Source organism: Lithobates pipiens, unplaced genomic scaffold (assembly GCF_037356315.1).
Source record: "Lithobates pipiens isolate NorthernLeopardFrog02 unplaced genomic scaffold, aLitPip1_a1.2 Scaffold_1, whole genome shotgun sequence".
In the NCBI taxonomy this organism is placed as follows: Eukaryota; Metazoa; Chordata; class Amphibia; order Anura; family Ranidae; genus Lithobates; species Lithobates pipiens.
This window is the reverse complement of record NW_027507685.1, coordinates 236421807-236435253: the sequence shown is the minus strand read 5'-3', so window position 1 is coordinate 236435253 and position 13447 is coordinate 236421807. Positions and strand designations below refer to the sequence as shown.

The 13447-nt window shown below is 40.7% G+C and overlaps 1 protein-coding gene across 15 annotated transcripts in view; it reads right to left on the bottom strand.

Moving 5' to 3' along the window:
• Window positions 1-366: 366 nt before the first annotated feature.
• Window positions 367-13447, bottom strand: part of SYNGAP1 (synaptic Ras GTPase activating protein 1) — a 562775-nt gene continuing 549694 nt past the window's right edge. For 13 of the 15 annotated variants that reach the window (XM_077484719.1, XM_077484711.1, XM_077484717.1 and 10 more), the window contains one exon: window positions 367-4774. In XM_077484719.1, coding sequence (XP_077340845.1) covers window positions 4732-4774 — 43 coding nt within the window. In that variant the 3' untranslated portion in view covers window positions 367-4731. The remainder of the gene's footprint in view (window positions 4775-13447) is intronic. The other 2 variants (XM_077484721.1, XM_077484720.1) reach the window with 2 other exon arrangements.

The following is a 13447-nucleotide window of genomic DNA, read 5'->3' as shown; positions in this document are numbered from 1 at the left end:
AAGTTCACAATTCATTTACATATTTAACTTTTTATTTATTGTTTTAAAAAGTATACACCCAAAAAATAAGTTAGGCTTAGTCACCTTTAGATAATATGTTGTATCCTCCTGTCTGCCGTGTGTTGTGCATCCCTCTTATACTGATCGGCGGAGTACAAGAAGGACAGGAATTTTGACTGGCTGCAGATCTCATCAAAGGGACCCAAATTTAGGTGGACAGGGACACCGGTTGCCATCACAGTTTAGAAAACACATCGAGGGCCACTGATATTAACATTTAGTGCTTTAGTGCTGGTAAACTGTCAATTATTGGGCAAATATTGAGGCATTTTTGGAGTATAAATAATCTACACAACAAGCAGCAAATAAATTCAAAAGCCTGTATGATTTATTGATGTTAAAAAGGACCTGTAATCTTCTATATAAATATATTTACCTATTAATACAATGATAGATTCATTCAAACTCCCCCATTCCAAGAAACCAGCAACCTTTCCAAGAAATTAGCCACCAAGTTTGTAGCCTCTATTCTGGGTCACCATTCCATAGACTTCCCTGCCATAGAATTTTGATGGGTTTCACTGACTAGCGTTCATCTACTCAAACCTGGCAAACCCTATTTCCCATGGGTATCTATTGCCAGATTAGACTCTAGGCCTTATACAAGCTGGATTTATTGGCAGCACCATCCCTAGATTTATGTTCTCAGGGTTACAAATATTATTAATGTTGTTTATCAAGGCTGAGGATTCTGAAGTGCCAACTGGTGATGGTCCATGTCTAAAGCGTTGGCAGTCTCTGTAGCTAGCCCTCTTGACTCTTGACTTTCAACAGGTTAGCCTCTATAGAGTCCTGTTTTTTTAAAGTTTTCAGCATTTGGCAATGCTCAACACGCAAGGGAAGTTTTCCATTGTTTTAGAAAATAAAATTCCTGCTTTGTGGCTGGTAGGTAGCCAGAGTAGTCTTGAACAGCCCAAAGCATGGTAAAAAAAAATGGGATGTGCCCCCACTTTAAGGTGCAGAATAGGATTCAAACTTTTTCCCCTTTAAAAAGCAAAGTTTAAAAATGAAAAAAATGACTACTCTTTCGCTAGTTAACATTGACAACTTTAGAAACCCTTTAACAAAGTTCTTCTTTAAAGGCCAACTCAACTTTGTTTTGGATGGTTAAATCACACAATGCTTCTAATATCTCCGGGAGACTCCAAAGGCAAAAGTTCTCTGCTGCAGTTGTATCTTCACCCCACTCACAAGGCCAAAAACAAAGTGTCACTTTCTCACATCGGGATTGCCCAGGTATTTGTTGATTGGAGAATCCACCAGGGGAACTTGGCACTATCATTTGCCTTGGCTATTGGGTGACAATGGGAACTCTGGTACAGGAAACTTACCAATAGACTTCCCAAATAAACATGTGATTCAGCTGGCCAGCAACATAATTTTTTAATCTAGAGTTGGCCCTTAAAGTGAACGCCAAGTATGTAAACAAAATATAATGGTAAAGTGTTTATCCTAAATCCAGTCCTGGATTTCTGGAGAGGAACTTGGATTCAAGGTCAAGGTTTTAAGGTAAGTCTTTGATCTTCCAATCAGTGCTAAGCTCCATCCTGCCATTGAACCGTCCAATGTCAGAACTTCATGGGTCATTATAGGTTTTGATATTGAACTGTTAAGTGACAGGGAAAAAAGCTTATGACTGACCTGACACATGGTGGTCTTTATCCTTTACAGGCACAGAGGGAATATTTGAAGAAAATCACAGGTACAAAAACACATTAAAGGTGCCTGCACTTAAAACACAACTGTCCTTACTATTCAAATCAGCAAATACATTTCAGGTGCACTAAAACAAAAAGGTGTGCTTATAATTTGTTTAGTTTCTAAAGCAGCCACAGCTTGAGTACAAAAGCCTGTCTACTGCCAGTATTCTGCAGATAAGGACCATTGCTCTCGGTTTAGAAGCAGTGGTCTCTCTGCAAAGTAATGTAACAAAAATGGAAAATAGGAAAAACCAGCCACACTCCAATTAGCTCTTCTTGCAGTAATTTTAATAATGCAGTGATATCTTCAACCCAAAACCAACCTTCTTTGATGAGTTTCACCATGCCTGGCTGTGAGCAAGCCCGGAGTGGTGAAGCACGTCAATGAAGGTTGCTTTTTGATTGGAGAAATCACTGTATGCACTCTACTTACTGATTAATAAAATTACTGCAAGAAGAGCTAATTGGAGTGGGGCTGATTTTTCCTATTTTCAATGAATGTAGAGGTGGAGTGTAATGGCTGGCACCCAGGTTGTCCATGTGCAGGAGAGATCAGCTTTGAGCGGAGCTATGGATCAGTCTGTTGTTTCTGTAACAAAAATGGAAATTGAAGCGCCACACCACTGTGAAGAGGTCCAAATACTAATTTATTCCAAAAAAAGTCAGGGAGATAATCCAAAGAGTAGTCAACATGTTTCAGTGGTCCAAGAGTACCCTCTTCATCAGGGCTTGAATGATGACAATGTGAATATATCATAACTGAGCTAGAGTGATATTTTATCCAGTGTGACTGCAAGCACAGGCCTTGCCAGCAGCTGATTTAGCATCCCTCCCTGTCAAGGTCAGACAGCCTCTATGATGTCAGAGCTCAAGCTGTCCAATCGGCTATAGTTCTGACTCAGTAGAGGACATGTTGGACCTCTGCAGAGGCCACTGCTTCCACACAGAGTGCAAGGGTCCTTTTCTGTAGCATGCTGGCAGGGGACAGGATATTCTACTCATGCTGTAGATGGCTTCTAAAGGGAAAACAAACTGGAAGATTTTTTTTATTTTTTTTTAATGCGCCTGGAATTTTTTATTTTTTTTGCAGATTTAAAGTGAAAGTTCAGTTGTACTTTAATCAGTATTGTTAGTCTACACACTTTGTAGGATTTCATGGGTTAAAGAAAGAACTGCAAATGAATCATTCCTTGACTGTGATGTAAACTTTCAAGCCGGTAGTCCTCTGGCCCCTCAAGTCCCTGTAATGACATGTGACAGGAAATTCCGATGACTGTAGAGACTGGGAGAGTGAAATATTGAGCAGACAATGGATGTCAGCACCTGTTGTCTCTTCCTTAAATATATAAATATATGTCATAATAAATAACAAATATTAGTTGCTTTCTGAGCTCTCGATTCACAGAACGACTCTGAATTCTCAGTTTTTTTTTTTTCTTTAAACTTTTTTTCATATTTACACAGAACGTCAAAAAGAACCAAATACAATCAGAATATCTTTTTTTTTTTTTTTTTTTTTGTTTGTACTGACACATTCATTTCGGGCCCGGCAGCTCCTTGTCACAAAAGTGAAGAGGGGCCGTGCAAGTTTTATGGCACCAACCTCCGATTATGGGCGGAACGAGTTCCCTTGGCACCTCCCTCCCCCATCCAAAAACACAAGTCCCACACGACCTTTGAGGCCAAGTTATGTATAAACTCCCCGTGTCACAGGAAGCGGAGTTAGATTGTTTAGTTCTTTGGGCGGGAGACTCCTACCACTCGTTCGGCTCCACCCGGACTGACAGATTTCAAGAAATCAATAAAAATTTCAATAATAATAATAATAATAGTAATATTGATAAGAATTTTGATGATCTCAAGTCTTCCAGAACAGCTGCTCATTTCAAGGAGGTAAAACAGGATATGTACTGAGATAACCCTCTACAAGAGTTTACCTTTCTTTCAATGGCCTTCCTTTTTGTCCTTACATGGTCTTCAAAGTGTACCTGTCATAATCCAAGACTTCTATTTTGTGCACTGAGAACATTTTTTGCTGGGTTCCCGGTGAGTTGGCAGGATGTCAATTCTATATTTATGTCCAGCCAACTATCTTGTCGGAAGTACACTTTAATGACCTGATACAATTTCTTTCCTACCATTGGCATTTCCCCTCTGCTTAACATAGGTATGACGTCTTCAATATTCGTTTCACTGACTTCACATTAAATTATATTCTAATGTAAACCTCCTTTCTGTTGCGCTATTCCCAATTTGACCATAGTCAACTAGAGTCAACTCAATCAATCACAGGACTTTTTCGACCATATCACACAGAAAAGGTAGATGAAGGCTGATGAAATTATGGTCAATGTCAGTCAAATAATAAAGAAAAGTATTATCAGACTGGAGATAAAATGAGGGTAGAGGGTGAAAGGATGAGAAGATGAATTTGGCGAGGTACCCCCTACAGTGCAGATCTGTCAGTGCGAATCCCAGGGCTTCAGACCTGAGACAGATAGTGAAGAGGGGGGAGATCGGGAGACTTAATAGGGCCAACTGAAAAAATTTAGGACAAAACAGAGGAAATTTATAGATTTTAAGAGTCCAAACAGAACAAAGGCTTAGGAAATGGGTTTTATACGGTCAAGGGGGTCTTAGGCTAAGTTCAGTGCGATGTCCCCTTCTCTCTCCTCTCCACTTCCCAAGTGTGTCCGGGGTCACACAGATTGTCGGCCGCAGGTCTAGACGGCGCAGAGGGACGATGTCAGAGTCATGGAGGAAAGGGGGTTCCCAGCCCCCTTTCCTTTGGGCCCATGGACAGATGCCTCAGTGGGGGAATTCCAGTCCCCCTTCCTCCCCCCTAGGCTCCTGGATGGACCCCTCAGCTCCGGTTAGTGGTGGTCACTTGAGTTTAGAAAGTCTCCATTTTCTGTGATTTGGAGTCGAGGAGGCAGAGGTGGAAGGGCCCCATTCCATGGTGTCGCCAGCCTCAGACGCGGGTCTGCTGAACCCACGGAGGGAAACTTCTTCTCCTGTAGGGGGAGAGGGGGAGAGAGAGCTTACTTACTAATGTAAGGTCATGGCATCCATAGATGTAGACACATGTGTCTGCAGAAAGACAACAAACTACAGAAAAACAATAATCAATGAGCTATACCTATTAAGGTGCCAGTAGGAAGAATGACTCTTATTGCCATGGCAGATTAATGCTATCCTAGCTTTTGTTTTCCCATATTGCACTGAGAAAATATGATTGTCTGCAATGGACAGTAAAGCATTTCTGCCTTGATACAATTATACATTCAAAACCCCAAAACAAACCTTTAATATACAGTAATTGCAACTTCCCAGTCCTCAGATGTGGTGGCTGCATTTGTTTTCATTTTTTCATTTGTTTTCCCTTTTTTTTTTACCCAGTAATCCTGCAAATAACACACTTCCTATCCTTTTGTGGCTACACTCAATTCTCCACTGTATCGATGGAGGGGGCCATGGTTGTAACACAGGATGGACTTCAAACATGTTTGCTTTTGTTCATCTCTATTACATAGTGGATTAACAGGATGAGTAGTTTAAATAGTTTCATCCCACAGGAAGTGACAAGGACGCTGCTTTTTTGGCAAGATCAATGGGTATTTTTCAGTACTTGTTAAAAATATTGTTAGCCTAAAAAAACAAAAAAAAACAAATGCAGCTATCACATCTAAAGATTGGTAAGCTGCAATATATTACATTTTTGCTTTTTGGTTTAGATAGACTAAAAAGGCCTAATGATGTCACTACAAATCACAAACGGACGTACAGAAGAATTATTTTCAAAGGCTTTTTTAGATTCAGATAGACAGAATTACACACCAGTGTAGCTACTGTAGTGCAGTAACAATGTAATAAAAGGTCAGACTACCCAAAACTGACATTTCAGGGTATCGTTTTGGATATTTTCAAGGATTAAACCATTTAAACTCCAGCCCACATTTTTTTTTTTTTTTGAGTGGGTGTTGAATTTTGTTTTTCTGTCTATTACCCCAAATGTGAAATTTTGCCTCATTTCCAGTTCCCATATCACCATGACATAAAATTGGAGAACTGGTTGTAAGCAAGACAGGAAATCACAGAGCACAATGAAATATATAGTCAGAAGCTTTAATTTTTCCATGCTCTCATATTTTTTTTCCCATTGGAGAGATTTCCTATCACTTCCTGAAATGAGGGAAGGTTCCCCCAATAAGGGCCAAAGTGGCAATTAGAAGTGGGGCTCTAACCAGTTTTACCTGTCCAAAGGAAATAAACAGCTTTGACTGGAGTAGGATTGTGTCTTATATCTCTCAAGGACACCAATACTGAGATCTCTGCTCTTGATTGCCCAGCTCTGGACATCTGCCGCAGCCTTCACATTATAGTCCTGAATGAATGAATGAAAGATTTATATAGCGCTGCAACTGCGAACTGAATCGCCTCGAGGAGCTTTGATCCGTCCTGTGCTTCCTGCTAGTTAGAAGAGTTGGGTCTTGAGTTTTTTCCTGAAGGCCCGATGGTTTTCTTCCATGCGGATTTCAGTGGGTAGAGCGTTCCATAGCCGACCGTCCTGACTCCCTCCTGTATCTTTACTTTACCTAAAGTACAGGGGTATGTCACCAGTGAGTAAAAGTGAGGAAGCACTCAATGTAGGGCAGTACTAAAGCTGGAGTGTCCATACCGGACACTTTGTCCTCACTGCAGCTCAATATTGTGGCCCTGTATGCACAAGGTGCTAGGATCCTGGCAGCTCGGGCTACCGTTGGTTTTTATGGTGTAGGTGCCTAACAGGGTGGTATGGTTAGGAAAAAATTGTCACTTTAGGTGTCAATTAACCTAGGCATGCTCCTGTTAAAATCTATGTAAACCATTAACCAAGTGGTTGTAGAGACCGAAGAGTTTTTACCTTCATGCATTCTATGCATTCTGTGTGCGGCTCCCCCCACAGCCACCCAATACTCACCTGAGCCTCCTCTAGATCCAGTAATGTGCACGGGAGCCTTGGCTGTCCCAGGTATCTCTCTTCTCATTGGTTGGTACAAAGCAGCAGGAGCCATTGGCTCCCACTGCTGTCAAGCATAGCCAGTGAGCTTAAAGAGCTTAAAGGGTGGGAAGGTGCCAGATCCAAGGGGTTAACTGATGATGAAAAGGTTGATATACTTACCTTATTCATTGCTTTCGCGGTCTTCCTCCTCTTTGTGCAACCGGTTCCCCATCACAGTTCTCGATGTCATCCTATACAGTGTACATTTTTCATCCTTTGTGAAACATTGGCAACCCACAAAAATAACTGGAAAGGCCAACAAACCCCCCTTTTTTTATATTATTACTCTGCAGTCCTCTGTGACTCAAAACGATATAGACCAAAAACAACAAAAAAATATTTTTTAGTTTGCCCTTATGGCTGTGAGTTCATTATTTTGTGTTAAAAGTAACTTGATGTTCATATTGGATCCCTTGTAGTAGTCTATTCAGCAGTGGTTTGACACTTTGTTTATGATCTACATTTGCAACCCCTTCATATTCAACGTGTTTGCATTAAAGTGGTTGTAAACCCTTACAAACCACTTTAACCTACAGGTAAGCCTAGATTAAGGCTTACCTGTAGGTCCAAGAAATATCTCCTAAACCTACACGGTTTAGCAGATATTTGGCAAAACACAGGCACCGCTGTCTACGGTTGTAAGTATTACATATTTATTTACTTATGTTTTCCTTTGTTTTATTGGATTCCATCCTTCCTCCTGTGCTTTTTGGAGGTAAATTAAGTTATACCATCTGGAATAATATTTGAATTTAATTTACAGACACCCTATTAGCAACATCAAAGTCCTGATGTTTCACAAAATGCATTGAGACTATGATTTTTCCATCTTCCACTTTTCATTGCTACATTAATCAATGCATATTTATGTGAAGGAACTTTGTGACCATGTACTGAAATGAAAAAAAACTGTAATTTATTATAACAAAAGCAATAATTCGGAGAGAAAGAGGGATTATCGCGGTGCCTCAAAAAGAAGTTGACAAACAGTTTAAATTTTAAAAAAAAGTTCATTATACAAAGTTTATTAATTCATGAACAAATAACACAGGATATCACAAATGCATAAATAAAATAAAATAATATCAAAGTAATTGTACTCTCTCCTTTCTCCAGGAAGCACAAAATTTGTAATATGTTGGGCCAGAGTGGTAGAGGCCTTAAAGTGCTATCCGGTCAATCCTTCCCTATGGGTGGTCGACCATTTTCTTATGCAGCGTGTTATCATAGCCTTTTATTGAAGTTTAATATAATTACAATGTGCTCTTTTCTTTTTTTTTTTTTGTAGAATCGTTGTCTCTCCTTAGCGGTCATATTTTATTTCCCCTGAGGAAGCCATTTTTATGGCGAAACATGTAGGGGAGGATTGACCGGATAGCACTTTAAGGCCTCTACCACTCTGGCCCAACATATTACAAATTTTGTGCTTCCTGGAGAAAGGAGAGAGTACAATTACTTTCATATTATTTTATTTTATTTATGCATTTGTGATATTCTGTGTTATTTGTTCATGAATTAATAAACTTTGTATAATGAACTTTTTTTAAAAATTTAAACAGTTTGTCAATTTTTTTTTTGAGGCACCGCGATAATCCCTCTTTCTCTTCGAATTATTGCTTTTGTTGTAACTAATTTCTGGGATGAGGTGCTGTATCTACAACGGACCCCTTGCCATATAACCTCCACAATGTAATTTATTATGTTCTGGTACATTTCTATGGTTGTAATCAATTTTTTTTTATATATTTGTAATAAAATGGATAACTTTTAAAACGTTGTATTTTTTTGTATAACCGGCAAAAAAAAAAAAAAAACGGGCAATTTTATTCTGATTTCTATCTTTTAAACCTGCTATAGGCGATTAACCACTTCCCGCTCATATGACATCCTCAAGTTGAAGTGGTTATACCGGGATGATGCCCGCACCTACAGAATGCCATAATTTAAGCTCCAGCCTTCCTGTATAACTCTAAATTGGTACGCTGTAACGGCTTTTAAAGCGTCGATAATAGAGATTTTTAGGTACAGTCGTTTGCCGCCGTTTCATCAGCATACGCAATTTTAAAGCTTGACATGTTAGGTCATTATTTACTCAGCGTAACATCATCTTTTATGTTTTAAAATTTATTTTAAAACATAAATAATTTATTTAGTGTTTTGTGTGCAAAAAAAATCATTAAAGAGGGGTTCCCATTAAAATATTTTTTTTTTAAAAGCCAGCAGCTACAAATACTGCAGCTGCTAACTTTTAATAATCGGACACTTACCTGTCACAGGTTCCAGCGACGTGGGTGATCAAAGCCCCGCTCGTCTCCCCCTCCGTTCGGCGGCGCCGGAATTGTAACTGTGGGCACCCGGCTGTGACTTCACAGCCGGGCACCCACTGCGCATGCGCGAGCGGCGGCGCTCGCCGGGATTGGCCGCGCAATCATCTGGGACCTGTCACATGTCCCAGATGATTGACAAGGGAGCAGAGCTGAGCCCTTCCTGCGCCGAGGGGGAAGTGACGTCAGGAGCCCAAGCACTGAAGGAAGAAGACTACGAGGGACCCCCTAGCAACTGGCATTTAGAGGTGAGTAAAAAAAAAATTTTCTTTCCAAATGTTTTTTTTAATTATTTTTTTAGGCACATTAATGCATTTTTTTTTTTCGGTGGAACACCACTTTAAAGTGTATTTTTTAAAAACTGCCGTGCAAATACCGTGTGAAATAAAAAAATTGCAGCATCCACCATTTTATTCTCTAGGGCAGTGATGGTGAACCTTGGCACCCCAGATGTTTTGGAACTACATTTCCCATGATTCTCAACTACACTGCAGAGTGCCTGAGCATCATGGGAAATGTAGTTCTAAAACATCTGGGGTGCCAAGGTTCGCCATCACCGCTCTAGGGTCTCTGCTTTAAAAATATATATAATGTTTGGGGGGTTCTAAGTAATTTTCGAGCAATACTGATTTTTACATGTAGGAGAGAAATGTAAGAATTGGTCTGGGTGGGAACGGGTTAATGGAGGCCACCACTCTTCTTCTGAAAATGCTTCTTCTTTGGCTGTCACGTTGATGCGTTGGCTTCAATGTTATCAGAATCACTGACCTGCAACAAGTACAGAGATAAGACATTCTGACGCTTTCCTAATGCTCATTTACCGCATGCTGTATGCGTTTTGGGTCTGTGGCTCGAAAAGCATTGGTGCCAGACACAGCCAGGAACAAGAATTTTTTGAAGCAATGGCTTTTCTCATGCCAGGGTCACTTTAAAGCAGTAGGCATTTACAATTCACCTTGCCAACAAAAAAACAAATAGCTGTGACATGTTTTTTTTTTTTTGTTTTTTTAGACGTGATCTTGAAACATCAGGCGCACAAATCGTCTCCACCCAGCAGAACAGTACTTGTTTGCAGTCCGGTGGAGATGGCTGACACAAAACAAAGGTCCAACTTTAAAAATCAATAAAGAAGATATTAAAGGAAAAAATAAAAATACATAAAGGAAAACAAAATAAGCTTCAAAATTTTTCCCGATGTGGAGAAAATGGTGCCAGCTCATCATCCATACTATGGACTGATTTACGGAAAACAGAGCACAGAGAAACAAAGTAAAGGCGGAGCTGTTTCTGATACAAAACCAATCATAATTCTTGTTGCATCAACCCAGAGGGTGACAGATGCAATCTGATTGGTTGTCAGAAATATATATATATATATATATATACAGTACCTGTATATAATTTGGCATATGCACTACTAAAGCTGAACACACATGGTGAATTGTTCATCAACAGCTCAATAAAATCTACCAACATTTCATCACAGTATGAGTACCGCCCTAAGCAATTAATCCCAAGTCTATCCAATCAGGTAGATCCTCTCTGTACGCAGCTTGTAAAATGTGATCAGTCAGAATAAATTAGGGCTCACTATACATGTTACAATCAGAGCATATAATCTTTATACAATCAACTTTAGATATAACAAAATTATTTAATATAAGGCTCTTTATATGAGGATCTAAACTATTTAAAGTAGTTGTAAACCTCTAAAAAATGAAAAATGAACAAAGCATATCCCTCTATAGTGTGTACTTGCATAAATCCGAGTGTGATTTCTGGCTGCTCTCTCCATCAGTCACTTCTGGCAGGTTATGCAGACACCACAGAATCCCAGGGGACAGCTCCACTACTCACCATCGGCACACAGAAGATGATTGACAGCTGTGCATGTTTCACTATGAGATTGTGTAGCGAGGGTGTGTCTATTCCTTCCACTCAGGTCTCAGGTTACACCCAGCCCCCTAGTCTATGCTGTGTAGATCCCGGACACCAGCCTTCTGGAACTGATAAATAGCCATTGATCTGTGTACTTTAAACGTCTGTTGAAAATAGATAGGGGCGGATAAACAGGTACAACTTATGTTGGAGGATTTGTTTATTTTTTTTTTTTGTATCACCTGAGACCAGTCACTTCAGTAACAGTTCCTCCAGATAGCCCAACCAATTTGACAGGATATGCTTATCCCCCTACGCTTCCTTGCCACCTTTCTGATGCGCTACACAGTGGTCTCCAAACTGCTTCCGGATGTGGCCCTTTACTTGCTTTTATCGGGCCCTTGGGGTATTATTCCCCCCACTCTTAGCAACAATGCACCATGATTCCTGCCACTGGCAATGAGGCACTATTCCATTCACTGACACCAATGATGGGGCACTATTCCTCCCATCGACACCAATGATGGGGCACTATTCCTCCCACAGACATCAATGATGGGGCACTATTCCTCCCATTGACATCAATGATGGGTCATTATTTCTCTTGTTGACACCAATGTGGGGGCACTATTCCTCCCACTGATGCCAAGGATGGGGCACTATTCCTCCCATTGACATCAATGATGGGACACTATTCCTCCCATTGACATCAATGATCCCACGGATACCAACATGGGGAACTGTTACAAAAACCCACCCACTCCCCCCCCCCCCACCCCCAATACCAATCATGTGGAATTGTTTAATTGCTCTGATGCCAGGACATTTTCTACTTCCACTGACCCCCCAAAAGTTTGAATCAAAGAACTACAAGAGGCACCAACACAGGATGGAACTGTGGGAACCTAAGATAGCGCAGTGCCACTTCCTAAATATTAGTTTAATAAAATAGAGAAAGTTGAAAAAATGTACTTTCCAGGCACCAATTATAGAATTTTTCTATAATTGGTGTCTGGAAAGTACATTTTTTCAACTTTCTCTATTTTATTCCCCCCCAGAAGTTTGAAGGACAGTAAACTGGCCCTTTGTTTAGAAAGTTTGGAGACCCCTACTCTTACAAAACAGGGCTTCCATGTATATGGAACACTTGATCCCCCCATGTAACAGTGCTCAGTCCTGAGTGGCCAAACATATTAATGGGAGGGAAAGTGACGTCATTCACCTGGGTACGCCACCGTTGGACATTGGAATATACTCCAGATGAACTAGGGAGTGAGAGATGACTAGGGAGCACAGATGGAAGAGTATAACTTGCTGGGGAAGGAAAAAGGGCTATCAGGGGGTACAGTCAACTCTGCCGTCAATGGCCAGGTGGGCATTGTATCTTTAAACATGGAGGCCGCCATTACTAGCCTCATACAGAACATGCTACATGCCTGGCTGTTACATGACGCTTTGTCTCTCAAATCAGTCATTTACCTGGAACACCTAGGCCCATCACATGATCTGGCTTCACTTGATTCCTACTCGTTCCAGGTCAGTGACATAAAAGTCCCTGTAGCCTGAGGTACAGAATGACAGAGAAGCAACTGACTATTTTAGAAACAGGTCAGCAGTAGCAGCCTATATATATATATCTCTTAATACAATTTTCTTATGTGGGTGTCCATTCACCACTCAATTCCGACTCAGTCTGAGATTCACATGCTCTGGTCCGGCAAGGGTAGGACTAGGGGGTTATATTGGGTGCTTCCAACCATCAGAATAAATACAGCTAATTGGCGTTTGAATCAATATATTTTGCATCTGGGTACCAATCCTGCCTTCTTCTATGGAAAAAAGGAAGGATGTCGTAACTTCCTATTATCGGGATTTAGCCGAGTTCCATGGAAGATCAGAGGAGATCCAGGCAGGGTCGAAAATTAACAGATGCCTCCCTGCCCCTCATTCTAAATAAGACATCTGCTTGTCGGAAAAACTGTGCATGGCTGTCCTAAGTTGGCAATGATATTGCATTATTTCATTGTACGATACCTGCTGCTTATAGCATCCTACACTATACCTTACAAACATAATATATATATATGAACATATGCAAATCAACCACCAAACTACAGGTACCAACAACTCCTAGAGCTTCAGGATATACACACCTATATGTTGAATGGGACTTTAAAGGTACCAGGTTTAAGCGCATGTAAATTAAAGAGGAAGTAAACCCTGATGAGTTTACTTCCTCTTTGATTCCCTGCAAAGGTAAAGCATAATGGATTACTATGCATCGCATTGTAGCCCATTATGTGTCACTTACCTGACACAGGAGCTAGCGAAGTCCCCGCTGTCCCCTGTAGTTCCGAGCGTCCATCTTCTTGGTGGGTCTTCCTGCTCCGGCGCTGTGATTCGCCGGAGCAGCGATGATGTCACCCCCCGCACATGCGCACGGG